We start from the raw sequence: 27,407 nt of genomic DNA on the forward strand, positions 1-27,407 counted from the left end.
CAGTGCTTGTGAAAAACAGTCAGGCAAGTATTTTGGAACTGAAAAAGTTTAAAGGTCTAGGTAAAGTCGAATGTCAAATTAGTTTTTAGTGATGAACTAAAACTTAAAATAAAGGATTTTTCTGCAGACTATTTTTTGACTATTCAAATTTTATCCTGGTAGTTTTTATATTGTTTTCCCTTCTTTTAGATTCTAAAATATGTATTACTCTCCTGCCCTCTGCAGCCCTTTAAATTATTACAGTGCCCAAACTAAAACTTAAAGTATCCACTAAAGTTAAGCAATTATATTTTGTAACATTAACATAATCAAAAAATAACGTTTCAAGAGACAGGTTTCTTCACAAAGTAGCCTTCCTAATGACCCGTCTACAGGCTGCAAGTCATTTACACAATGGAGGAGTGTTCAAAAAACGACATGTGTGAATGGGTTGTTAAAATACCTGCTCCAGCCTACAGGATCAGTGCTGAGTATGGAATTAAACACTCACACACCTTCAAGTCCCCACTTGGCTAAAATTATAAAGAATATACCAGAGGGTTTTAGACATGATTTTAGCTTGATTTAAGGCATGACTATCAGGGGAATTTCCCCTGTGCAGGTCATTCCCCTGTTAGTAACTGGTTTACGACGCCCAAGTCCACTGTCCAAGTGTTATTGTACTATTCCACATTTATCAAAAACAACAAAAACACACTATGACCTATCTCTCCCCCGACAATAGCCTCTTAGTTGAGATCGCTTCATAGCAATCCTCTCTCGGCGTGTGTTCATCCGTCTTACGTTCGGCAGAGTTATCAACCAATGACAGGGGACTGTTACACGAACTGTCGGCAGGTTAAGCAGCTGATCCTCGTATGGCAGCAGGTGTACCTGAAAAATCTTCAGGTGATTTAAGAGAGCTTGGGGCAAAGAGGTTATCATTTGCACTTTAATGATCCAAGTGTCTGTTGCTCACCCAGCAAAGTAAGGACTTTTACCGAGGTTTTTTCTGGTTCCAAAGTTTTGACCTGCTTAAGCAACGCGAGTCGCAGTGGAGGGAGTGTGCCTATGTTTGTAGCCATAGTGACGACCTGGTCATGTCACAGGGACTCCCTGGGGTTCCCGTGGGACTCATCCAATAAGTTGTGCACCACACTAGGATGGATATATCTTTCTCAAACCCTCTCCGTGTTTCTATCTTCACCTTCCATTCTACTTGTATCTTCTTGTTGACCAGGTGATGACAGCAGAGCAGCAGAGTGCCTTCTGTCGAATTGGCGCCATCATTCGTGGCTTCCTCACTCGCAGACTGCTGAAAACAGAGAAGGTCAAACACCTGCGGCAGACCATCATGGTGAGATTACACATTTAACACAAACAACACACGCTGATAATGTGCACTACCGATAGGAAAAAACAATGTGAATTTCATAAGAGTTCATTAATAAATGAATCATTGTGTTAGTGAGTGGGAAGAACTCTATGTTTAGGAGTGTGTTCTGTATATATGTGTGCTTAGGATACACAGGAGTTCATCCGTTCGTTCCAGACAGAAGCTCCACAGAAGAGAAGCCCCTGCTCAGCACAAGATCGCTCCCTCCAAGAGAGAGTTAGAGCCCAGGTATGATGGTAGTTACTGACTATAGACAGCAGAGGTCCATCTTACCTTGTGCTTATGTGTGCATCTTTTGTCCCTCAGTTACGTGCAGCCCTTTATGACATCCATGATATCTTCTTTGAAATGCCTCTCTGGGACCGATTAGCATTGCTGCAGCAGGACAGGGAGCTCCAAGCAGAGAGGAAGCTGTGAGACATGGTAACCTGTCAACCAATCAATCACATATCCATATTTGATCAGAAGAAGGTGACATTTGCAGTCCTCTTTTAAAGGGAGTAGTGAAAGTTCAGAAATCTTTTCACTCTCAATATGAACTTGAAAACTAACTTGAGTTTGTCCTCATGCTCGTCGAGCAGTTAACCATTTGTCTGGACAATTTGTGTAATGTTGCAAAGCATAAATCAAGACAGTCATGGCTTATTATTGTAGCTACATCTGTTAAGATCATTTATAATTGGTCTATCTGCTGAAAGCTGGTAGTACTAGTGGTAAGATAATCATGATGAGCTGTATTTATATTGCACCTTGATTACCACACTTACAAAGTGACTTACAGGGAAGAAACAGTATAGTGGCAACCTGCCTTGTCTTATACAGTCAGAGTCAGTGCTTTAATCAGAAACCATGTTCCTTACTGACTCTGTCAAAAGGAGAAAGCCAAGGGCCCCAAGGAGAGAGTGGTTCTGTCTGCTGCCACACAGAGGTCTCTGGACAGGAAAAAGAGGTACAATGGGAAAGAGGAACACAGCCTTACATTGCAGATGAGATCTGGTTTTAAATGTTTATGTTTTTGATGATGCGATCCAGAGATCAGCAGTGGTTTTATTGTACGTGTTTGGTACTCCTCCAGGGTCGGTGAATCCCCAGCAATGCCTAGAAAGAAGCAGCAGAAGCCAAAGAGCCCCACTACTAACAGGTGCTCCATACTATCTGGTTTTGAACATTATAGTGTACTACAATTTCCTCTGTTTAATGTCCCCAGAAAATGTGTTCCCTAAATACATCCTTTCTTCATTCCCAGAGTCCTGAAGCCAAGCCAAGGCCAAAATTCTCCCGTGTCAGGCCAGCTAAACCGCCAGGGGTGAGACTTGTTTCACCATTCTGGCAAAGTGCCTTATCTCGCTATTATAAATCACATAAACTGCCAAATGTAATTTCTTTAGAGATATGTCACTCCGCCTCATTCCACTGCTGAAATTTTTTGTTGATTGTCTTTTTGGGTTGCTAGTGTCCTTATTAACAATTCAATTCAATTCAGTCTATTTTGTATAGCCCAAAATCACAAATTACAAATTTGCCTCAGAGGGCTTTACAATCTGTACACATGCGACATCATCTGTCCCAGAACCCTCACATCGGCATCGGAAAAACTCTCCTTAAAAAAACCTTTAACGGGGAGAAAAAAGGAAGAAACCTATGGGAGAGCGACAGAGGAGGGATCCTTCTCCCAGGATGGACAGAACGCAATAGATATCATGTGTACAGAATTAACAACATGACAGAGTTACAACACATTCAATGTATATGACATAAATTATTCATATAATCACAGTAGTTAGCAGAGTAATGAAGGAGAAAATTAAGATTACTTATAATAACAATAATAAAAGCAGCAATGACTAGTATAATTAAAATAATGATATAGGGAATAGTATTAGTAATGTGACTAATAATAATAATAATCGAAGTAACAGTGGGTGTCAGCCAGGTCCCAGCAGGAGGCACAACCACGGTCCAGGTACTACTATGATTCATGGAAACCTGCGAGGCAAGAAAGCACAAAGACTCCGGGGAAGAAGCAAAGTCAGTAATATGCATTAATAGGAGATTAATACATAAAGATGGAGGGAGAGAACAGGAGAGAGGAGCTCAGTGTATCCTAGGTAGTCCCCCGGCTGTCTAGGCATATAGCAGCATATCTAGGGCTGGACCAAGGTGAACCTGAACCAGCCCTAACTATAAGCGCTATCAAAAAGGAAGGTCTTAAGCCTGCTCTTAAAAGTGGTGAGTGTGTCTCCCCCCGGACTGAAACTGGAACCTGGTACCACAGAAGAGGAGCCTGATAACTGAAGGCTCTGGCTCCCATCCTACTTTTATAAACTCTAGGAACCACAAGTAACCCTGCATTGATGGAGCTCAGCTCTCTAGTTGGGTAATATGGAACTATAAGTTCCTTAAGATAAGACGGTGCCTGGCCAGTTAGAGCTTTGTAGGTGAGTAGAAGAATTTTAAATTCTATTCTTGATTTAACTGGGAGCCAGTGCAGAGAAGCTAATACCGGAGTAATATGATCTCTTTTCTTAGTTTTTGTTAGAACACGTGCTGCAGCATTCTGGATCAACTGTAGAGATTTAACCCTCCTGTTATGTTCATTTGTCAGGAACAGCAATGATGTACATAATTACCAACTCCATAACTAACAATTCAATCACTATTTATTGGAATGGAGTTATCCATCCCCCACAGATCATAGTTCCATTAGGATAACTCACTCGTTTTCATGAAAAATACATGTTCAAACAATTTTTAGGTACTTGGAGGAATAGGAATAAAAATGCAATTTAAAAAAAAAAGTTGCAAATATATGTTATGAACCATTTTTATTTTTAATGTTGATTACACTAATTAAGGCAAGTAGAAGAAGTTTCATAATGAAAAAGTACTTTAAAATATTTTTTCTAGATTTTCAAACTTTGAAACAGGTCAATTTGACTGGCAATATAACAGGAGGGTTAAGAGACTTATTAGAGCAGCCTGATAATAACGAATTGCAGTTTTTGTGCATCGCTTTGAGACAAACATTACACTTTTGACTTTTTCTGTCTCTGATGAAGACACACTTGGCTTCAGAACGTTAGTCTTCTGATAAAGTTTATTGCCTTAAATCCGTTTGCTGAAGTATACTTTTGACCTAAAGTCTCTCCTGATTGCACTTTTCATATTTCATATGCTGACCTAATGTATTTCCCCTATCAGCAAATAATCCAGAAGTGGATGTCATGCTTTGCTAAGCAGTGTTGTTAGCAAACTGTTATTCCAATACTTTATTTTCTTAAGTTGCAAAAGGCAACAGTGTACATAAATATATCAATGTAATATTTTCCAGAATACTTTAAACTTAGCATAGTATGAAAGTGGCTTTTTCTTCTCAGGAGCTGGTACAGAAAGACACCAGAGGAGAGAGTGAGGCGCTCAGACAGCCTGAAGAAGCAGCACTCTCTGGGTTAACAGCTGACTCAACTTCCCCGACCTGTGAACTTGAATTTGTAGTCTTTGAATACAAACCTTTGCTCCACTGAAAGTTTGGTCTGTGCTGCTAATATGATTGTACCTTCTGAAACTCAAGTGATTGTATTCACTACCATACTTGAGCTCATTGGTATACATCATCACAATGTCATTGTTTTTTTACTGTTGTAGTTTGCTGAAGAAGTTTTAATTGACAACAACTGAACTGAACACAACACTCACATGGAGCTTAATAATGTCTAGTAGGCACATTTTACACTTTAAAGAAGAAAAAATACAAAAGTAAGTCTATTTAAATGTAAGCTAGAAGAAGGTAAGAGATAATGGGGAAATAATTTGTATCTTGCTGAAGAGCATTGCCTTTGCGTCACATGTTATCATGCATATCTTTACCAGGTGCATTCATAAACGTCTAGTGCTTATAGCTGTAAGAGACATTTTAAAATCGCTTTTATGCTGACAGTCGTGTGAAAGTATTTAAGTGAGTATAATACATTAATTACAAGTGTTTTGTTCAAGGGCTTTGAGTACCTGTTTGTGCTTTGTTTCTTTATTAAATGGTGCTGAGTTTACATTACCACTGAGGCATTTCAGCGTGTTTCAACATTTGTGATATATTTGTTAACACACTGGAGCACTGTTACATTAATGTAGCTTCACATAATAGGAGATGTACAGCAGACACTGAGAAAAACTGAATTATTGAGACCATGTCAAATGCATGCCAAATTCTCTGTACCACTGCCCAAGTCAACACTAAGGGTCAGACTCTAAATAAAAGAATATTCATGTGAATATATTATTGTTAAGGAATTGGTACACCCACTATAGTTCACTGTGATACATAATTCCTGCGTCATTAGTATTCAGTGTCTTGATGTTGTTTGCTGACATTGCTGTACTCTCTTTACTCTTTTTTGCTTTTTTAAAAATGCCAAATCGTCATGTTTTTTATGACCACAATACATTTTGAAATTGTTTGAATTTTCTGGACTCTGATTCCTAAAATAAAAATGTAATAAAAAAATATTTACAGTGAATTTGGCTTGAACCAACAAGCAACGCTGGGGAGTTAATGACAGTTACATATCTCATGATGCAGTGCTGTCGATAGTTTAATGTAATTTAATCTCAGTTTTGGGACTTTATAGAACATTAACCAGCTAATATTCTGCTATATGCTTACAATTGATTTCATGATAATAGAACCCCATTTCTGGCCATGTGGTTTCAAATAGGGATTCTGTTTAAGATATTTGGACCATGACTGGAATCCATTGTAACCACCATGGATTAAAGGAGGACTTCATGTGGTGCCCATGTGACAAAGCACCCTAAAAGCTTTTTGCAACCACATTTCAATCAGAGAGACTTTAATCACAATGTTGTATATGCAACAGGATACCTACTGCAATTACAAGAAGAATTTGCACGGTAGGCCCTTTTTTTTACTAGCTCATATCTTTCTGTTTTATAACCATTCTCAGTGTATTTAAACTCCAAAAGACTGGCACACATTTGAGGATCATAAAGGGAAGGCCACCTCAGCCCATTAGGAAATTAATTTTGTGTAAGTGGACTTACTAGATCAGTAGCTTCCTCAGATGAAGGAATGTAAGATTGTGTTTGACCAAGGTGACTAAATATCTTTCACAGCTACGTATACATTGTATGCTTCTTTCACTTTTGTTTCACAATAGACTCGTAATCGTCAAGTGTCACGTATCTGGTTATTTTTAATTGCGGCCTTAGGCGTAGAAGGCAGGATTCCATTTGTGAAATCTCTTTGTCCTACATACCAATGTATCATTGAGTTGACTGGGTCCACCCACAGAGACATAACTAGCTGGGACACACCCAGTAGAACAGAGTGCATGTACTTGGATACAAATAAATAAAAAAGTCAAACAGGGGAAGTATGTAAAGCAACTTATTTCTCTTCAGCAATGCTGTTTGTGTGTTGACATTTAAATTTGTATTACTTGTTGGTGCATGATACAAACAGCACAAAAACGGACAGAGCATGATAAATGCAAACCATTTATCCCAAAGAGAAACTGACATTAAGGCATACAAGTAGCTCCAAGTAGACCTGAATGCAAGTTCTCTTGACAAAAGAGCACTTGCAAATTACATTAAAACACTAACGTTAGAGAATAGTATATAATATAATGTGTAAGCATGTATGTGGCAGAATTGAGGTTTTTCTTCTATTGTATTTCATTAATCATCCCACAACCTAAAACTGTATAAAACATGTAACAAATAATGAACGGTAAATATATACATCAAATTCTCAATAAATAAAAAAAGGAGATTAATACACTAATGTGGTTCTACCCATTTTAATAATGAACTTGGTTATCATATATCCATATAAATAACCACCCTAATGTTTATACAGTATAGCTAAAGAAGTAAAGCTGTTTTAGTGCTGAAATTGTTACTATCACATGTACACATCTTTTATAACTCCCTGGTATCAAGAGCAGCTTACTCACCAATACACACACCCAAAACAAACAAACAAACTCATGCAGACCGTTTATTGTTGAGATAAACTAACTTAGGGCATACAAGGTCAGCCACTTGTTAAAAGAACAAGGTTTACTTGTGGCCTGATATTATGCCACTGATGTTATTGTCTCTGTGATCCCTCTTTTATTTCCATTATTTCAAGTTCACATAGTGAGTTTTCTTGGTCAGTAATAAGAAAAGAAGTGACAATAGTGTTGATAAACCCTGGACCAAAAAGCAGTATTAAACATAGTGCAAATGGTGCCTGTCCCTTTTTATGGCCCATCTGTGTGTCCGCATGTTCCATTTTCTTGCATCACTAAGTGGCACTTTGAAGCCACAACAATCATGACACATGCCATTAACATGAATCCTAAATGAATAACAACACACCTTTACTAAACCTGTTCAAGAAAAACCTGTACTAGACGAGCAATCATCATCAGGACAAACTGACAAATGGTTGGGAAATTAACAGAATCTAGATCGTGTGGATCTTTTTTTTTCTACATCTAAAATTATGTCTTAAATTTGGTCCAAAAATAACATGGCTTTTATATGACAATATTAATGTCATATCAGTTCATAGACATAAACCTCATAGATGCTGAGTAAATGCAACAAACATGCATATCCACAAATCTTTACACATTGACACGTTGAACACACCGACTAACAGGTCTGACCTACTATGTTAAAATGCATCATACATTTATAATATGTATAGTATTTGTGGTGTGTTACTAAAAGTGTTTGGGAACTGTAATGTAGATTGGTGTCAGGAAATTTAATTTAAGACAAGGTTCATGAGAGGTTTTAAAAATAAATTGACAAGAAAAAAGTTGGAAAATCATTTGCTTATATATCAATAGAAACTGATGTTTAGACAAAGAAGACAAAGTATTTTGAACATGATCTTTATTGGACAATATACCATGACAAAACATGTGAAGATTAAAACAAAATAATTGTTCAGTAAATAATGAGAAACCAGATGGGCTGGTTTATTAATATCATCTAGTTCTATTTCTCCCTGTGTCAGCGTGGGTTCTCTCCGGGTTCTCCAAATATTTTCTCCCACAGTCCAAAGACATGCACCTTAGGTTAATGATGACTCTAAATTGCCCATAGGTGTGGATGTGAACGTGAATGGTTGTTTGTCTATATATGTCGGCCCTGTGATAGACTGGCAAACCTACAGTATGTCCAGGTTCAGGTGTTTAACACCATAAAATCATTGCCATTAGCCCAATGACAGCTTAAAAATATATTAAAGAAGAAGAAAAAAAAGAGTTCATTAAATCATTAAAAACAAAATGTATCTGAGATATCATTAACTGTGATAAGAAGCGGTTATGGGAACTGGGGATGAATGAATGAATTTTCTGTCTGCATCTTTTATCAATTAAAAGCAAAAATTCAAATATAGAAAAATTTTAAATCTCTATGCATTTAATTCACTACAAGCTAATTCAAACAACATATCAAAACAAATCTCAAAAAGAACATGGATTAAATGGCCTGACAAAAATGGTTGAGATCAATCCAGAGGCCTCCCGGCTCTAATCAGCGAGCCCTCGGGACTCTTCAGTTGGTAATCAGCTGTGCAGCACTAGTGTAATTAAAAACATTGTTAGCATTATTCAGAACAGCTCCATCCTGAGGAATTATGTAGATATTTTAACAACAGTTTTTACCAGATTAGTGGTTTTCTTCATCTGGGCTTCCCATCAGTTCTTTATGGTGGTTCCTCACCATCTCAAGCTCCACTGTAACGTCTAATAAAACCAAAAACATGATGTTCGCTATTAATTACACTATCGGAAATAAGTTGACTTAATCAGTTGAATCAGATATTTCAAGTATTTTAAGTGATTATCATGGTTTTTTTTGCTAAATTGCCTTCACCTGGGATTGAGACACCATCAGTCTTGAGTGACAGCTCGATTGATTCCAGCATTGTTTTTTCCAGGTCCTTCAGGATGTCATCCTAAATGAACATAAAAATCTTTATCACTCACAGCCAGAATATACCTAAAACTAATAACAAAAGCTGAATGTGTGTGAAAGTGCCTGCAGTGTTTTAGTAGAAAAAGCAGCAATCAAAAAGAAAATTCCACTTGATTATATATACGATGACTGAAATTGTAGATAAAGATAAGCACCAACACATGTTTTACTATATCCTCATTGTACAACGTATTATAAAATGTTACAAACCATCAAGTGAGTCAGCTGGTTTAACATAACATCTTTAGCTTCCTGAAACATGACGTCCTTTGACTCATCTACGTGCTTCATAATAGTGTCCCTCATCTTTTTCAGCATCCCTGTTCCACTAATTTGTTTTGCATCTGCAACAAAAGAGAAAACTTTAGTCAGTTAAATTTTTTATCATAATTACATTCTGCACGATCAAAATGAATAATGTGCATTTTTATAGTATCAGGTTTTATATATATCATGATCTTTTATCATACCATTGTAGCATTTCTGCATGGCTGTCTGAATCGTTTCCGTCAGACTGCTGTAAATCGTTTTCTTACGATCGCGGATGATTTTGTTGAGTTTCGTCTTCATCTTTTCTTCCTACGAGAGGGAATATGAAGCATGTATCAACATATTTTAAATAAAATCAAGGTAATATAGAAATAAGGTTGATCTTTTCTCTTTCTTCCTCCAGATTTCACCTGATTATCACCTGAATAAATACAATATTTAAACAGATTTTCGCACCCAAGACCTGCTTTCCACCAGGTGAGGGTGCACATATATTTTTTTCCCCACTGATGTCAGACTACCTCAAAAACTTCAGTTTCTTGTCATGAATATGGGCAGGATCAGCAGCTTTGCAGAAGCATTTCATTTTTTAAAGGGCATCTCCAGTTTTAACTGACAACATTTACTGTATTGATATACTTCTTCATATACAGAGTATATGTGTTAACAGCTCAAAACATCTATATTTAATTTATTGTCTCAGGTTTAGTCTTCATTTCAGTCCTCAGTCAAAAACTTTTTTTTGCTCACCCTTCTGCTTAAGCTCCTCTGACCTGGCATTATTGCTTGATAATGAACTAATAACACTATTCTCATCTCTTACCTCTGTATGGAGAAATATCAGTTGCAGCTCGACATCTTTGTTCACTGTCTTCTCTCTCCTCTGTGAAAACGAATTCAGGACGCCATTGAATGGTTTTCCTTCATTTCTGAAACATGTTATCAAGTTGAAATGTTTAATGAACGCAGAATTGTCAAGTTCGTATTTTAATAATACAATTTCTATGTATGTATTACATTGCATAGTTTGTATTACTGTATAATGTAGAATTAGTTAATTCTACACATTGTCCATAGTTTGTAAAATTAGCCAGCACAGGGTTTTATGTCTTTATTAAGTCATTTCTTACGGGAAGGTCTTCTTGAATTTCTCATCAATGCTCTCAGTCAGGCATGCAGATAACTTCATATTGAGGTTTGTGTCTTTGAAGATGCCATCGTGCTGTACTATACACTTCAGGGTACTGTGGAAACCACTGCCTGACTTTCTCTAAAAAAAAAAAAAAACATTTTTAAGACATTCATATGAAGTGCAAAATCTGTTGTAATGAAGTAGTTATAATTCAAATACGTACAGGATGTATGACCGACTTCAAGACTTTTTCACATGAACTTTTTGATTTTTCAACCCCTCACTGAGGCATTTTTCGAAAGCCTGATAAGTCTCTTCCATGGGTTTCCTGATTTTATCAAGTTCATGCCTCATCTTTTGTTTAAGGTCTGTGCAAACAGCTGCCTTTATGTCAGCCTGAAATCAACAACAACACATTCAGTGTTTAAAGCAATGAAACTATACTGCTATTTGACTGGGCTTTTTTAATTTATTCACATATAAACAAAATTCAGTAGATTTTGGGTTAGACCACCCTTTAATTAAGGTCATTATGCAGCCTCTCTGAAGAAAAAGAAATTCAGGAAAACAACTAAATTGATTGCTCAAACGTATGTATGGGTGACATTACATGTAAGAAGTGTGTCTTTGACTTTAGCATGTTTTCACATTATTTTCTGTTAATATAAATGATGATTTAAGACAAAGAAAGAGATTTTATTACTTGATCTTACCCCTTCTCTACGGCTGGCCCCTTGAATCAGAGAGAGAATCCCAAGAGCTCCAGACACATAGTTTAACGTCTCTGAGTGACTGTCATTGAGATTCTGCAGAAATTCCTGAAGTTTGGGTATTTCTGTAAAAAATGCATCTCTTACATAGCATCTTACATAGTTACACAACATATTTAATAATGTGCTCTCATATTGAGACTTCACCTACCAGTGTCATCTTGATCTAGAAGTCCATTTTTAGAAACTTTGGAGCTCACTGTGAACACTTTGAAACTTTCATCACTGAAATGTTTCTGAAAAGAAAAACGTTTTGATTTTAAGGCATGCTTGCATTTGTAGACAATCTTTGTGTTAAACTTTCTGTCAGTCTCTAAAACTCACCTTAACTGTGTGTAGTTTGCTGAATTCTTTTCTCACTTCTTTCTTTGCTTGATCGTTTGTTTTCAATATGACAGCACGAACATCATCTGCTGAACTTTTTTTTTGCATCCAGAATTTTTTTTTTGAAAAAGATCTTTGTTAGACTTATACCTTTAACTATTGAATCCACCATTTATATTGAAACATACAACACTTTATTTTACAGGTCCGTGATCTGCTAGGAAGTTTTCTGGAAAGAACTTTGTCATTTTGAAACCTTAGAGACAAAGTTACAGACTACTATTTTAATTTAGTTAGTTGTGTAGAGTTTATAAGCAGTTATTGAGTTCTAAAGTAAATTCCTTGAATAGAACTGACTAAAGCCAATGACAGCATTTAAAATGACTTTAAAAATAGACAATCTACTCGCTGGTGGTCTTATTTTCTTATGTACGTCATGTAGAGGAATCAGTATTGTTATTGAGACTGTTTCATAACCACTTAAAAGTTCCTCACAGTAACTTTAATGTATAGGTATTTTTACTTTTGGCATCTTAAATCACTTACCGATCTTCTGAATCTTCAATATGATCAGACTTGGTGCAGATAAAGTGAATATGCCGACACTCGCCAGCATTTCCCATGAAGCTACTGGCACTTTCCAGGATCTCCCAGGCTTCTGGCTCTGACGCAGCTCGATTTATGTCAGTCACGATCCACACAGTGGAACAACTTCCAACGACCTGAAGGGACGAGACAGCAAGTTATTATGATGATTATCCGTACTTTGTAATAACATGATGTCACAGTTTGCAGATATCACAGAATAAACAATAAACAGCATTGCATGTGATAAATTACCTGTTGCCACATCTTGTCTCTGCTCTTGTTACGGTCCCCATTTCCAGGAAGATCAACAATTGTGACATGCTTAAGAAGATCATTATTTGGCACCCTGATAGTGACACACTTCACTAGTGGCCAATACCACCTCTTCACTTCTTGACCTTCTCCATCTTTTTGGCCGCTTGTTGTGTATTTGACTAATTTCGCAGATAGCTCTTCAGCCTGCAACAAATAATTAAATGAGATTAAACTAGGGTGGGCGATTTTGGAGAAAACAGACGTTGAGATTCCGTCGCGTGCTCTCTGGCCTCTCCCTGCCACGCTACCTGCTGTAGCTCCTCCCACCGAACGTCAGTTATCCCTGAAACAACAAAAGCGCCATGTGAATTCAGTTACATTGATAGGAAGACGAAACACGCAGGGACGCACCAACGTCGTTGCCAAGGTGACCGGACAGTCCCACAGCCAAAAGAACGGAGAATCGGAGCCTCGTCTGATTGGTCAAAGTGTACATGAGCGGTGGCTGTTTTTTTGTTGGTGCGGCCCACAGAGGCAGTGGGAGAGCAAAGTTATGAGCAGATATTCTCAGAGCACTTCACCTACATATAGCTGACTGGCTATTAGGACAGTTTTGCCAAATATTACAGTAAAGAAATTACCCACCCTAGCTTTAATACAACAGATGGGGATTTCATTTATATGCACAGACTGCTTATTCGAACTGCTTTACAAATTGCACAAACAATTTCAAACAGGAAAATATAAAAAAGAAGAGCGATTAAGAAACCCTATCACTGAAAAAACAAAAGCAAAAAGCTTAATTTGGATAAACAAATTTTAAATACTAAACCGGAAGTGTATACAAGACTGTTTAAGTTGATCATGATCAGATTTTGACAGCCTAAAATGATCTAGGTCATAGCATGTATGTTTATCATCGAAGGCCTGATGCATCTTCCCTGTTTTTCATGTTGACCCTTGACAGTCAGCAGACCCCAGTACCACAGCGTACCAGTGAAAGAGAAATGTAGATTTGAGCATTGTCAGCATTGAGTGTCCCTTTTTAGTTTCATGAATAAACTGAATAGAACGGGGGTCAAGTTCTAATCCTTGTGGTACTCCATGGTAAGGCTTACCTGCTGGGAAGTAATGATGCCCATTGAGATAAAATAATGACTTTTATTTAACCAGGGAGCTGAACACAGCTTTCTAGTGTAAACAAAAGCAGTATTGAGATTTAATAAACCATGATGTCATTTAATCTAAAAGCAAACTGTTTAAGCACAAAGATTGAGGAGAAAATCCTGGTTGGATTTTGTTAAAACAGTTATATACATTTATTTAGTTACTGGTATACAAACTTCTTTAACATTATTCTACAAAGGGTACATTTGATATGGGTTTGCAGTTATCGAAGACAGGTGGATCAAGGTCAATCTTTTTTCAATTAGAAAATTTCACATAGTGATTTTAATTTTACATTTGTTGATCTACCGTTGAACTAAACCAACCTGGAATGGCTAGACAGTATGCACATTACAAAAACTTCAATAACATTTCACTCTGTCAGACAGACAAGAGGGCTTCTTATTAAGTGATATAAGATTTTTACTCTCACTTACTGTTTCGCATGTCAAAATCTTTTTCTTGTGAAGTCGAAATTCTGGGATCTCTTTGAAATATTTGCCATCCATGAGGTCTTCACAAGAGTTTTTTTCCCAGTCTTCTCCATACAGTGCTGACAGCTTTTCAACCATGCCCGGACGATCATCGTCATCTTTCTGATTACTTTCCTGATCTGCATTATCCCGGAGGAAGTTTTTCAAGAACAACACCTCATTGGTCCACTCCTAAATAAAATAAAATAAATACCTTTAACTCCGTTAAATTAAATGGCATGCTATGTAATCAACAATGTATTTTTTCAGCCACATCAAACATTTTAAAACAGCTTAAAATAAACAAACATATTCAGCTCATTTTACCTCTACTGTAATGAACTCAATGTCTGCCTCATACTTTGAGTTCTGCATGTTAGCCTCCACTTTAATCATGACTGAGGTACATGCTCTGACTCTTCCAGAGGGCAAGAGATTCTTCACTCCAATGACGGCATTTATCAAAGAGCTCTTTCCAGCCCCGGTTTTGCCAAAGACACCGACCATCTCCCTCTTGTCTGTCTCCAAACCACTGATTTCTTTCCTGTTGTACAAAAGTTTAAGTATGGGTTAGTTTGTTAATTTCAAAAACATAAAACACCTAAAGAATGTGTCAAAATCAGAAAGAGATCTGTCTATAAATAGCCCTCTTCAGCATATTGTACTCCTCAGTAGAAGTAATTTGCTGTAACTTTTGGTTAAATTACTAACTATTTTTAAACAAAACAAGAATTTCCGCCTCACGACTGTATGCCTCAGACAAAGAGTCAAGTCATGGTTTACATCCATGTCTGTCCAAAATGACATCACGTCTTTATTTTATCGTATAAGACATTTGTGTGAAATTGTCATTATTAGCATAATTCTTGATTTATGATCAAAAACGTATTTTGTCACATCACAGTTGATCTGTGACCACCAAATCATAATCAGTTCATCTTTGAGTTCAAACGAATGTTTGTGCCGAAATTGAAGAAATTCCTTCAAGTTGTTGTTGAGAAATGGATATACATACGGACGGCGGGACGAACCCATGATGGCTGGCTAAACACTACCAGTCTTAATCTGTTAATGAAACTGGCCCCTGGTCAGGAACCAGGCCTGTATAACATATTAATATGGAAAATGTAATAAAAGTAATACTTACCTCAGGAAATTGTTTAGCTTGTTGTCTTGGCTAGGTATTTTCTTTTTGACACCTTCCATGATCTTTTTCACATCAGACAGTATGATTTCTTCTGCCATAGTGAAAGTAAAGAGCTATTCAGCAAGAACCATGAACCAGTGTATCAAGTAATGCACAATAAGGGGACAAATAATCAGAGGAGAAGAAGGTAAAGCCTGAGAGGAACTTTCTCTGCCAGGTCCATTTAGGATGCTTCAGAGTGTATCATCAGGCTTATACTAGCAAAGGATACATCATACAGTTAAAGGCCACAGTGAAGTTATTTACTTTGAAGCATACCCATTGTTGCTATGGATACTTGAATGTATGCCGTTGACTGTCTGGGGTTGTCTGATAAGACTACAAATGGCAGCAAACGAGAAAGTATTTTCTGTGGCCAAAATATAGAAACAGACATTTGCTATGTAAGTAAGCTAAGTAACAATGTTATTATATAAAAATGTTGCCATTGTTTGGAAAGTATTATAAGTACCTGAGTATGATCCTGGTTTTGTGTGAAGTCGTTGTTTTTTAGTTGGTGATTGGCTAGACTCGCCCTGAAGATCCAACCTTCTCTTTCCTTATTGGACATGTTTTGTTAAAAAAAAGAAGCAAAAAGAAATGTTTGTTGCATTTGCCTTTCACAAAACTAAAACATGGTCTCGAAATATAGTCGGTTAGTAAAAGCAAGATATTAAGGCCTTAAAAACTTAAATGAACACTACATGTAATCAATAAGAAAGTGTATCTCACCTTTATCACTTGTGCCGCTGGTGGACGGACAAACCTGAGGGTGAACATGAACATCTGTGTCTTAAATCAATACTAAGTGGCCATGTAGAAGTTTGAGCAGAGATTGGAAATATGATCTGTATGAATATAATAAATGCCTTATGATACCTGAGTGCTTGCAACTTTATTCAACTTACTTGAGTAGACGAATCAACTGTTTCTGGCTTTACTGTGTTTTGTTCCTTGTAGTGACGAAAGAAATTAGATGCAAATCCATAATATTAAATGCATGTTAATATTCTATCACATGCTATTAATAGATATGAGATAGTATTATCAATAATGTGTCATGTAAACAGAAGTCTGTGCTCCTGTAAATCATAAATACAGTATTTGTGTAAATTGTGTTCACAGTACACAACATTACCTTTAACAACTTGAGTCTCATCTTGAACTTTGACCTTGGTCCCACTATTGGGATCAAGGCGTCGATATCGTGTTCATTGAGACAATAAAGACTCTCCTTGTCAACATCTTGGTCTGCAATAAAAAAAATACGGAGTTGAATCTCAGTCATGCAAGAATTAATTTCAAACTGCTGCAGAAATCTATCATAAAATGACTGAAATAGGTGTTGGTTCAGCTGCTAAATTTTAAGTATTGAGTATTACAGCCTGAACACAGCGTTAATGTATATTGATTGTATTTTAATTATTTGTCAATCTTTAGTCTTGATCTCTCTCATGTATTTCAAACATATGTCAGCATTGTACTTCAGTATCAGTAGATCATATAAACAATGTATAACATCTGTGCCCAAAAAAGAGGCACGTTAATACTTTACCTTTAAATCTTTCTATCCACTCGCTGAGACCCCATTCATTTAATTTGTTAAGGACAAAATCATCCATGACCACGAACGGCAACTGGAAAGTAAACAAATTAACATGTTTTAAATTAAACACCAAGATGTTGTAATACTTATTTAAAAAAAGAAAGAATACAAAGTAGCCATTGGTTACAGAAACTTTGGGCTTACAGGCTATGCGAAACAGAGGAGGGACTCATTACCGTAAAAAAAGAAAAAAGAGCTAAAAAAAACACCGTGATACCGCAGGTGAAAATAGAGGCGTCTAATGACATGTTCGGCTTTCCATACCTATAACACTGTTATAAACAGAACTAACTTTTCATCAAGTCGAGACAAGAGCACTTCATCAATCATTTTCTTAATTCCAGCCTGTGATCTTGCAGCCTATCGTTTGCTCCTTATTCTTCGTGACGGTCTTCATGCTTTCAAACGGGGAATAAGAGTCCCTCACAATATCAATACATCATTCCAACGGTTACCTGCAGCGTGTAGGTTATAGATCAATGCCGGTCCTCAGCTTTAAAGCGGGCGTAGTCCCTTGTTTCAATAGTTGTCTGATCCCACACAATAAACGAAACCGAAAGAGTGTTTGCTTACTGGTTCTGATACTTGTCTGACAAAGGTGCACGAAACTCCTCCCTTCCTAAACCTCCCTTTTTCATTTTTTATTTATCTTATTCATACTTTTATAAATTGTCTAAAATGATATGAAGAGATTATTCTTCACAAATTGCACACATGTATTTGTATGTACTGTTCTCTTATCATGCTGGTGTCTATATTTTAACTTGTTGGGCCTCAAATTGTGTTAAAGAAAATATATTTAGAATTGAAATGTCTCTGTGGTTGTAGCAACAACTCCTAGAAATCTGAAACCTTTCAAGGGAGGAACTGTTTTGTGAGGGGGCACAAGCCCAACATTGAAACCACTGGTTTAATCTCGAACAACACATTTAAGAGTTGATTATATTTTATAATATATAATCTCAAAGTCTGAAAAGTGATTAACAGCAGCTGTCAGTGGGCTGGAGTAAGAAGTATAGTATTCCCCTATGAAATGTAGAGGAGATGAAGTAAAAATTATCCTAAGAAGGAAGTAGTGCCTCAAATCTAAAACTAAATCTAAACAGGTTAGACATGGTTCATATGAGGTTAAATGGTAAATAGAATTTTATTTGTATTGTTGCCACCTGCCCATAATCGATCACACCCATTCATCACATTAATTTGTTTACTGTTAGGTGTCTTGCCCAAGGACACAACGACAACCTCTAATCTTCTGATTGAAAGACAACCTGCTCTTCCCCTGAGCCACAGGGTTAGAAATGGTTAAAAGTAAAAGTCAGCACTTAATACAAAATTTGCAAGCACATAATCCACATCTATGATTACAGTTTTTTCTAAACACACTAAAATGACACATAAAGCACAATTACCGAGACCAACACTCGGAGAGCAAAACCTAAGCTCACTTTCTGCTTTGCATCTCATTTGCAATTCAACCTGATACTTTTTGCAACACTCTGCACATTGTTCTCTATATGAGACACAGGACTCTGACATGAAGTCACTTGTCATTTCAATAGGCTGCCAATCAAAATGCCACAGCCATGGACCAACTGGCCAATACATGTGCCCATAATTCGAGGTGACAGTCTTCATGCTTTCAAACGGGGAATAAGAGTCCCTCACAATATCAATACATAATTCCAACGGTTACCTGCAGCGTGTAGGTTATAGATCAATGCCGGTCCTCCAGGTTTCAAGCGTGAGCAGGAGTTTCTTGTTCTCAATAACTGTCTGATCCCACACAATAAACAAATCCTAACAGGTGTTTGCTTCCTGGTACTGATACTTGTCTGACAATGGTGCACGAAACTCCTCCCTTCCTAAACCTCCCTTTTTAATTTTTAATTTATCTTATTCATACTTTTATAAATTGTCTACAAATGATATGAAGAGATTCTTCTTCACAAATTGCACACATGTATTTGTATGTACTGTGTTCTTATCATTCTGGTGTGTATATTTTACCTTGTTGGGCCTCAAATTGTGTTAAACAAAATATGTTTAGAATTGAAATGTCTCTTTGGTTGTAACAACAACTCCTAGTAATCTGAAACCTTACAAGGGAGGAACTGTTTTGTGAGGGGGCACAAACCCAACATGCTGGAAACTACTGGTTTAATCTTGAACATCACATTTAAGAGTTGATTATATTTTATAATATATAATCTCAAAGTCTGAAAAGTGATTAACTGCAGCTGTCAGTGTGCTGGTGTAAGAAGTATAGTATTCCCCTATGAAATGTAGAGGAGATGAAGTAAAAAGTACTGTAAGAAGGAAGTAGTGCCTCAAATCTAAAACTAAATCTAAACAGGTTAGACATGGTTCATATGAGGTTAAATGGTAAATGGAATTTTATTTGTATTGTTGCCACCTGCCCATAATCGTTCACACCCATTCATCACATTAATTTGTTTAGTGTTAGGTGTCTTGCCCAAGTACACATCGACAACCTCAAATCTTCTGATTGAAAGACAACCTGCTCTTCCCCTGAGCCACAGGGTTAGAAATGGTTAAAAGTAAAAGTCAGTGCTTAAATTCAAAATGTGCAAGCGCATAATCCACATCTGTGATTACAGTTTTTTCTAAACACACTAAAATGACACATAAAGCACAATTACCGAGACTAATAGTCGGAGAGCAAAACCTAAGTTCTAGTCTCCAAAACTGAAAACACATTTTCTGCTTTGCATTCAATATGCAAGTCAACGTGACACTTTTTGCAACACTCTGCACATTGTTCTCTATATGAGACACAGGACTCTGACACAAAATCACGTGTCATTTAAAAACTGTGCGAATCAAAATGCCACAGCCATGGACCAACTGGCCCATACATGTGCCCGTCATTTGTGGTGACGGTCTTCTGGCTTTCAAACAGGGAATAAGAGTCCCTCACAATATCAATACATCATTCCAACGGTTACCTGCAGCGTGTAGGTTATAGATCAATGCCGCTCCTCAGGTTTAAAGCGGGCGTAGGAGTCCCTTGTTGTCAATAGTTGTCCGATCCCACACAATAAACGAAACCTAAAGGGTTTTTGCTTCCTGGTTCTGATACTTATCTGACAAAGGTGCACGAAACTCCTCCCTTCCTAAACCTCCCTTTTTTATTTTTTATTTATCTTATTCATACTTTTATAAATTGTCTACAAGTGTTGGAAGAGATTATTCTACACAAATTGCACACATGTATTTGTATGTACTGTTCTCTTATCATTCTGGTGTGTATATTTTACCTTGTTGGGCCTCAAATTGTGTTAAAGAAAATATATTTCGAATTGAAATGTCTCTGTGGTTGTAGCAACAACTCCTAGAAATCTGAAACCACTGGTTTAATCTTGAATTTGAAATTTTATGAGTTTATTATATTTTAAAATATATAATCTCAAAGTCTGAAAAGTGATTAACTGCAGCTGTCAGTGTGCTGGTGTAAGAAGTATAGTATTCCCCTATGAAATGTAGTGGAGGTGAAGTAAAAAGTACCGTAAGAAGGAAGTAGTGCCTCAAATCTAAAACTAAATCTAAACAGGTTAGACATGGTTCATATGAGGTTAAATGGTAAATGGAATTTTATTTGTATTGTTGCCACCTGCCCATAATCGATCACACCCATTCATCACATTAATTTGTTTAGTGTTAGGTGTCTTGCCCAAGTACACATCGACAACCTCTAATCTTCTGATTGAAAGACAACCCGCTCTTCCCCTGAGCCACAGGGTTAGAAATGGTTAAAAGTAAAAGTCAGCACTTAATACAAAATTTGCAAGCGCATAATCCACATCTGTGATTACAGTTTTTTCTAAACACACTAAAATGACACATAATGCACAATTAACGAGACTAACACTCGGAGAGCAAAACCTAAGCTCACTTTCTGCTTTGCATCTCATTTGCAATTCAACCTGAACCTTTTTGCAACACTCTGCACATTGTTCTCTATATGAGACACAGGACTCTGACATGAAGTCACCTGTCATTTCAATACGCTGCCAATCAAAATGCCACAGCCATGGACCAACTGGCCAATACATGTGCCCATAATTCGAGGTGACAGTCTTCATGCTTTCAAACGGGGAATAAGAGTCCCTCACAATATCAATACATAATTCCAACGGTTACCTGCAGCGTGTAGGTTATAGATCAATGCCGGTCCTCCAGGTTTCAAGCGTGAGCAGGAGTTTCTTGTTCTCAATAACTGTCTGATCCCACACAATAAACAAACCCTAACAGGTGTTTGCTTCCTGGTACTGATACTTGTCTGACAATGGTGCACGAAACTCCTCCCTTCCTAAACCTCCCTTTTTAATTTTTAATTTATCTTATTCATACTTTTATAAATTGTCTACAAATGATATGAAGAGATTCTTCTCCACAAATTGCACACATGTATTTGTATGTACTGTGTTCTTATCATTCTGGTGTGTATATTTTACCTTGTTGGTTCTCAAATTGTGTTAAACAAAATATGTTTAGAATTGAAATGTCTCTGTGGTTGTAGCAACAACTCCTAGAAATCTGAAACCTTTCAAGGGAGGAACTGTTTTGTGAGGGAGCACAAGCCCAACATGCTGGAAACCACTGGTTTAATCTCGAACATCACATTTTATGAGTTGATTATATTTATAATATATAATCTCAAAGTCTGAAAAGTGATTAACTGCAGTTGTCAGTGTGCTGGTGTAAGAAGTATAGTATTCACCTATGAAATGTAGAGGAGATGAAGTAAAAGTACCGTAAGAAAGAAGAAGTGCCTCAAATCCACATCTGTGATTACAGTTTCTTCTAAACACACTAAAATGACACATACAGCACAATTAACGAGACCAACACTCGGAGAGCAAATCCTAAACTTAAGTCTCCAAAACTGTAAACACATTTATTGCTTTACATCCAATTTGCAATTCAACCTGAAACTTTTTACAACACACTGCACATTGTTCTCTATATAAGACACAGGACTCTGACATAAAGTCACTTGACAATTGTTATTGTCCCTTACAATATCAATACATAATTCCAACTGTTACCTGCAGCGTGTAGGCTAAAGATCAGTGCCGGTCCTCCAGGTTTCAAGCGTGAGCAGGAGTTTCTTGTTCTCAATAACTGTCTGATCCCACACAATAAACAAACCCTAACAGGTGTTTGCTTCCTGGTTCTGATACTTGTCTGACAATGGTGCGCGAAACTCCTCCCTTCCTAAACCTCCCTTTTAAATTTTTTATTGATCTAATTCATACTTTTATAAATTGTCTACAAATGATAGAAAAGATTCTTCTACACATATTGCACACATGTATTTGTATGTACTGTTCTCTTATCATGCTGGTGTGTATATTTTAACTTGTTGGGCCTCAAATTGTGTTAAACAAAATATGTTTAGAATTGAAATGTCTCTTTGGTTGTAGAAACAACTCCTAGAAATCTGAAACCTTTCAAGGGAGGAACTGTTTTGTGAGGGGGCACAAGCCCAACATGCAGGAAACCACTGGTTTAATCTTGAACATCACATGTTATGAGTTTATTATATTTTATAATATATAATCTCAAAGTCTAAAAAGTGATTAACTGCAGCTGTCAGTGTGCTGTAAGAAGTATAATAAAGTGTTTTCTAATGGTAACACACTAAAATGACACATAAAGCACAATTACCGAGACTTACACTCGGAGAGAAAAACCTAAGCTCTTGTCTCCAAAACTGTGAACACATTTTCTGCTTTGCATCCAATTTGCAATTCAACGTGATACTTTTTGCAACACTCTGCACATTGTTCTCTCTATGAGACACAGGACTCTGACATAAAGTCACTTGTTCTTTCAAAACTCTGCCATTCAAAATGCCACAGCCATGGACCAACTGGCCAATACATGTACCACCTGGCCAAGCACCTAATTGCTTTATTGCTAAGTAATCAATCAAGATGTAAGGGCTATACAGTTTTTAAACTCGGTTTTGAAAAACGGGGCTCATTTAGTCAAAACACTACACACAATTCACACAAGCACACATACAGGAAGCGGAACACCTCAGATCAAACACTGTATTCAAGATTATACAGTCATTTATAAAAACACGATTTTGTCACCCTATGGCAGACACATGGTTCATGCGTTTCTATTCTCTTTGAACCAGTTACACACGTTTGCTGTTATCTAAGAAAATTTCAACTTTTCCAATGATATAGTCTGATTTTTCAGAGACGCTGTTAGAGTCAAGGACATGAATATTGACCAAACGTAACACACAAAAGCAGAGGCCTGTTTCAGGAAGCAGGATTTGGGGTTATCAAGGTACTTCAGGGTTTTCTGTTCCACGACGGAGGTTCACTTCTTACCGGGATAAATCACCATGGTTACTTATGCTGAACACTCAACCTGCTGAGCAGGTTATGTTGGAGATAAGAGGTCAACTCGTACAAAAGCACCGCCTGCTGACCAATCAAAGCTCATAAATGAATATTATACAAATATGAAGAGTTCAAGGTCATAATTCTGAGTAAAAGCAACACAGTGTCATCCGACACTTTCAAAAAAGACAGCTGGCAATAAATAAACCAATGTGTGAATGTGTAAATTAACAGATTTTATTTCCCCAGCTTCATCTAGGGCATGATAGATCATGATAGATCAAACTATATTTACATGTGTGTATTATGTTCAGTCAATGTTTTGCTTGGATGTATTCTTAATATTGCCATACACACAGTATGGCAATATTTATGTGGGGATAAATCGCACACACAAACACACACACACACACACACACACACACACACACACACACACACACACACACACACACACACACACACACACACACACACATATATATACGTACATATATATATTATTAACATAGATTAATAATAATAGGGCACCTCTCTGGGATCAGGGACCAATAACCTCAAAATGTCAATAGTTAATGTACTATTCCACATTTATAGAGTGAACAGTGAAGGGTTGAATCCAAGCACGGACCATAACAACCAGCTATTATCGCAACACATATGCACAAAATAATCTCAGAAATTGCCTTTTTAACCTATAACAGAGTTTATTTATCTTAACATCACTTATCAAAAATCAATAATATTATAAATCATCAAACATCATGTGTGGTCTGTTAAATACACAATAACAGGGTAACAGTGACTTTAAACTTAACTAACAAACAAGGTTACGAAAACACACTATGACCTATCTCTGCCCAGACAATAGCCTCTTGCTTGAGATCGCTTCGTAGCAATCCACTCTCGGCGTGTGTTCATCCGTCTTTCGTTCGGCAGAGTTATCCAACCAATGACAGGGGACTGTTACGCGAACTGTCGGCAGGTTAAGCAGCTGATCCTCATATGGCAGCAGGTGTACCTGAAAAATCTGGGATTACGTAATCTTCCTTCTTCAGGTGATTTAAGAGATCTTGGTGCACAGAGGTTATCATTCACACTTTAATGATCCAAGTGTGTAAACACAAAAACAGTCTGTTGCTCACCCAGCAAAGTAAGGACTTTTACCTAGGTTTCTTTCTGGTTTCAAAGTTTTGACCTGCTTAAGCAACGCGAGTCGCAGTGGAGGGAGTGTGACTATGTTTGTAGCCATAGTGACGACCTGGCCATGTCACAGGGACTCCCTGGGTTCCGTGGGACTCTTCCAATAAGGCACCAGTGTTGTGCATTAAACCAAATCTCACATTAAGATGGACATTTATCTCTCAAACCCTCTCCGTGTTTCTATCTTCACCTTCCATTCTACTTGTATCTTTTCGTTGACCAAGTTATGACAGCAGATCAGCAGAGAGCCTTCTGTCGAATTGGCGCCATCATTCGTGGCTTCCTCACTTGCAGACTGCTGAAAACAGAGAAGGTCAAACACCTGTGGCAGACCATCATGGTGAGATTACACATTTAACACAAACAACACACGCTGAAAATGTGCACTACCAATAGGAAAAAACAATGTGAATTTTATAAAAGTTAATTAATAAATGAATCATTGTGTTAGTGAGTGGGAAGAACTCTATGTTTAGGAGTGTGTTCTGTATATATGTGTGCTTAGGATACACAGGAGTTCATCCGTTCGTTCCAGAAAGAAGCTCCACAGAAGAGAAGCCCCTGCTCAGCACAAGATCGCTCCCTCCAAGAGAGAGTTAGAGCCCAGGTATGATGGGTAGTTACTGACTATAGACAGCAGAGGTCCATCTTACCTTGTGCTTATGTGTGCATCTTTTGTCCCTCAGCCCCACTACTAACAGGTGCTCCATACTATCTGGTTTTGATCATTATAGTGTACTACAATTTCCTCTGTTTAATGTCCCCAGAAAATGTGTTCCCTAAATACATCCTTTCTTCATTCCCAGAGTCCTGAAGCCAAGCCAAGGCCAAAATTCTCCCGTGTCAGGCCAACTAAACCGCCAGGGGTGAGACTTGTTTCACCATACTGGCAAAGTGCCTTATCTCGCTATTATAAATCACATAAACTGCCAAATGTCATTTCTTTAGAGATATGTCACTCCACCTCATTCTACTGCTGAAAGGGCGGCTGTGGCATAGTGGTGAGCAAGGTAGTTCGACACAGCTGGATTCAGAAGGTTCGCAGTGAGAGTCAGAGCTCGTCGGAATGTTGGAACAACTCGGTGAAGATGGGCGCATAGAGCTGCAATGTGGGTCTCATGTTGCGCGGCTGTCGAGTAAGCTGCCCCAGGCCACCTTCCACCGTTACCTATACCCTCGGAGGGACAGAGTCCCATCATTGATGGACTTTGCTGAGTGGCTCGAGTATGAGTTGGTAATCCAAGAAGGCGGAGACAGGCCCCAGAAGGAGTGGCCAAGAGACGGGCCGAAGAAGGAGTGGGAAAGAGACAAGAAAGCCGTAAGGAAGACTATGACTGTGCTGCACGGTACGACCCATGACACAGCCTCCCGGGCATGTCCGACTGAGATCCCAGCCCCCCAAGAGGCCCCGGATAAGCCCAAAGCATACTGCCCATACTGCCTCAATACTCAACACTTCCTGGATCATTGCTTAAACTTCAGGCAACTGACCAAGGAGCAGAAGACTGCCTGGGTGAAGTCCAACAACCGCTGCTGGCGCTGCGGACGGCACCATCAGGCCGCCCAGTGTCGGTTGAAAGTCCTATGCAAGATGTGCCAGGGAAAACACCTCGAGGCCTTACATGAAGTGAATCTTCGGACTGCAGACCACAAGACCACAGCAGTGCACGTCACCGGTGCAAAGGGGAAGTCATCAACGGATGTACTGTACCTGGACCGGCGTGCCGGCTGTAATCAGGTGCTCTTGAAGGTCATCAAGGTGCTACTGCGAAACGGTGAACACACCTTGGAAACGTACGCCATATTGGACGACGGCTCGGAGAGGACAATCCTCCTTCAGGATGCCACCCAGAAGCTGCAACTTCAGGGAACTGCAGAAAGTCTGACCCTAAGGACAGTACGTCAAGGCCTAAGGACACTACATGGCTCAGCAGTGACGTTCAAGATCTCCCCAGCGGGTCAGCCAACAAAGACATTCACCATCGAGAGGGCCTTCACTGCAGGTGAGCTAGGCTTAGCTGAACATTCCTACCCAGTGAAGGGACTTCAGCATAGATACAAGCACTTAAAAGGGGTCCCCCTGCAGCCGTTCATGAACGCACAGCCACTCCTCCTGATAGGGTCAGACTGTCCACACCTAGTCACGCCTACTGAACCCGTTCGTCTCGGCCCATCCGGGGGCCCAGCTGCAGTAAAGACCAGGCTCGGCTGGACACTGCAAGGACCAGTTAAGTCTTTCCAACAATGCAGCCGCCAACAGGAGTGCCTGTTCCTGGCCACCATCTCCCGGCTACTGAACTCTTCAATCAGGTCGAGAAGCTTTGGCAACTGGACACCTTACCATACAGAAGTGAGAAGCTGGTAACGAGGTCCCGGAGAGATGAAGAGGCCATTAAGCTTCTCGAGGTGAAGTCAATGAGAGTGGAGGTAGAGGGAGTATCTAGATATGCCACACCGCTGCTGCGTGTGTACAACAGGCCCACGCTCACGGCAGGGCCTGAAGCTGTCCTACCCAGTCTGCGCGGCACCGAGAAGTGCCTCAGCAGAGACCCAGTAAAGGCAGAGGCTTACCGAGCTGAGATCACAAAGCTGGAGAAGGCAGGCTATATCAGCAGAACTAATCTGGAGCAGGCGAAGGAGTCTTGGTTCATTCCCCACCACATGGTGA

General features: G+C 38.4%; 1 protein-coding gene and 2 long non-coding RNA genes across 3 annotated transcripts; 1 reads left to right on the forward strand and 2 right to left on the reverse strand.

Annotated features, from left to right (window-relative positions):
* The first annotated feature begins 2,458 nt into the window (after window positions 1–2,458).
* LOC129116890 (uncharacterized) lies at window positions 2,459–4,812 on the forward strand. The gene is made up of 3 exons (XR_008533729.1): window positions 2,459–2,516; window positions 2,622–2,681; window positions 4,753–4,812. It is a non-coding gene; the product is annotated as an uncharacterized LOC129116890 (long non-coding RNA).
* Window positions 4,813–8,866: 4,054 nt separating this feature from the next.
* LOC129116891 (nuclear GTPase SLIP-GC-like) lies at window positions 8,867–14,454 on the reverse strand. The gene is given in 14 exon segments (XM_054627554.1): window positions 8,867–9,144; window positions 9,275–9,356; window positions 9,587–9,720; window positions 9,847–9,955; window positions 10,470–10,575; window positions 10,777–10,916; window positions 11,002–11,054; window positions 11,057–11,174; window positions 11,492–11,613; window positions 11,700–11,784; window positions 11,873–11,966; window positions 12,419–12,594; window positions 12,713–12,919; window positions 14,320–14,454. Coding segments are annotated over 14 exon segments (1,638 nt in total). The 3' UTR covers window positions 8,867–9,067.
* Window positions 14,455–14,687: 233 nt separating this feature from the next.
* On the reverse strand, window positions 14,688–16,101 carry LOC129116893 (uncharacterized). Its single transcript, XR_008533730.1, has 3 exons — window positions 16,014–16,101; window positions 15,503–15,593; window positions 14,688–14,899 (listed from the first exon to the last, which is right to left on the reverse strand). It is a non-coding gene; the product is annotated as an uncharacterized LOC129116893 (long non-coding RNA).
* Window positions 16,102–27,407: the final 11,306 nt, after the last annotated feature.

The sequence above is a fragment of the Anoplopoma fimbria genome, unplaced genomic scaffold, assembly GCF_027596085.1.
Source record: "Anoplopoma fimbria isolate UVic2021 breed Golden Eagle Sablefish unplaced genomic scaffold, Afim_UVic_2022 Un_contig_9269_pilon_pilon, whole genome shotgun sequence".
NCBI lineage: Eukaryota > Metazoa > Chordata > Actinopteri > Perciformes > Anoplopomatidae > Anoplopoma > Anoplopoma fimbria.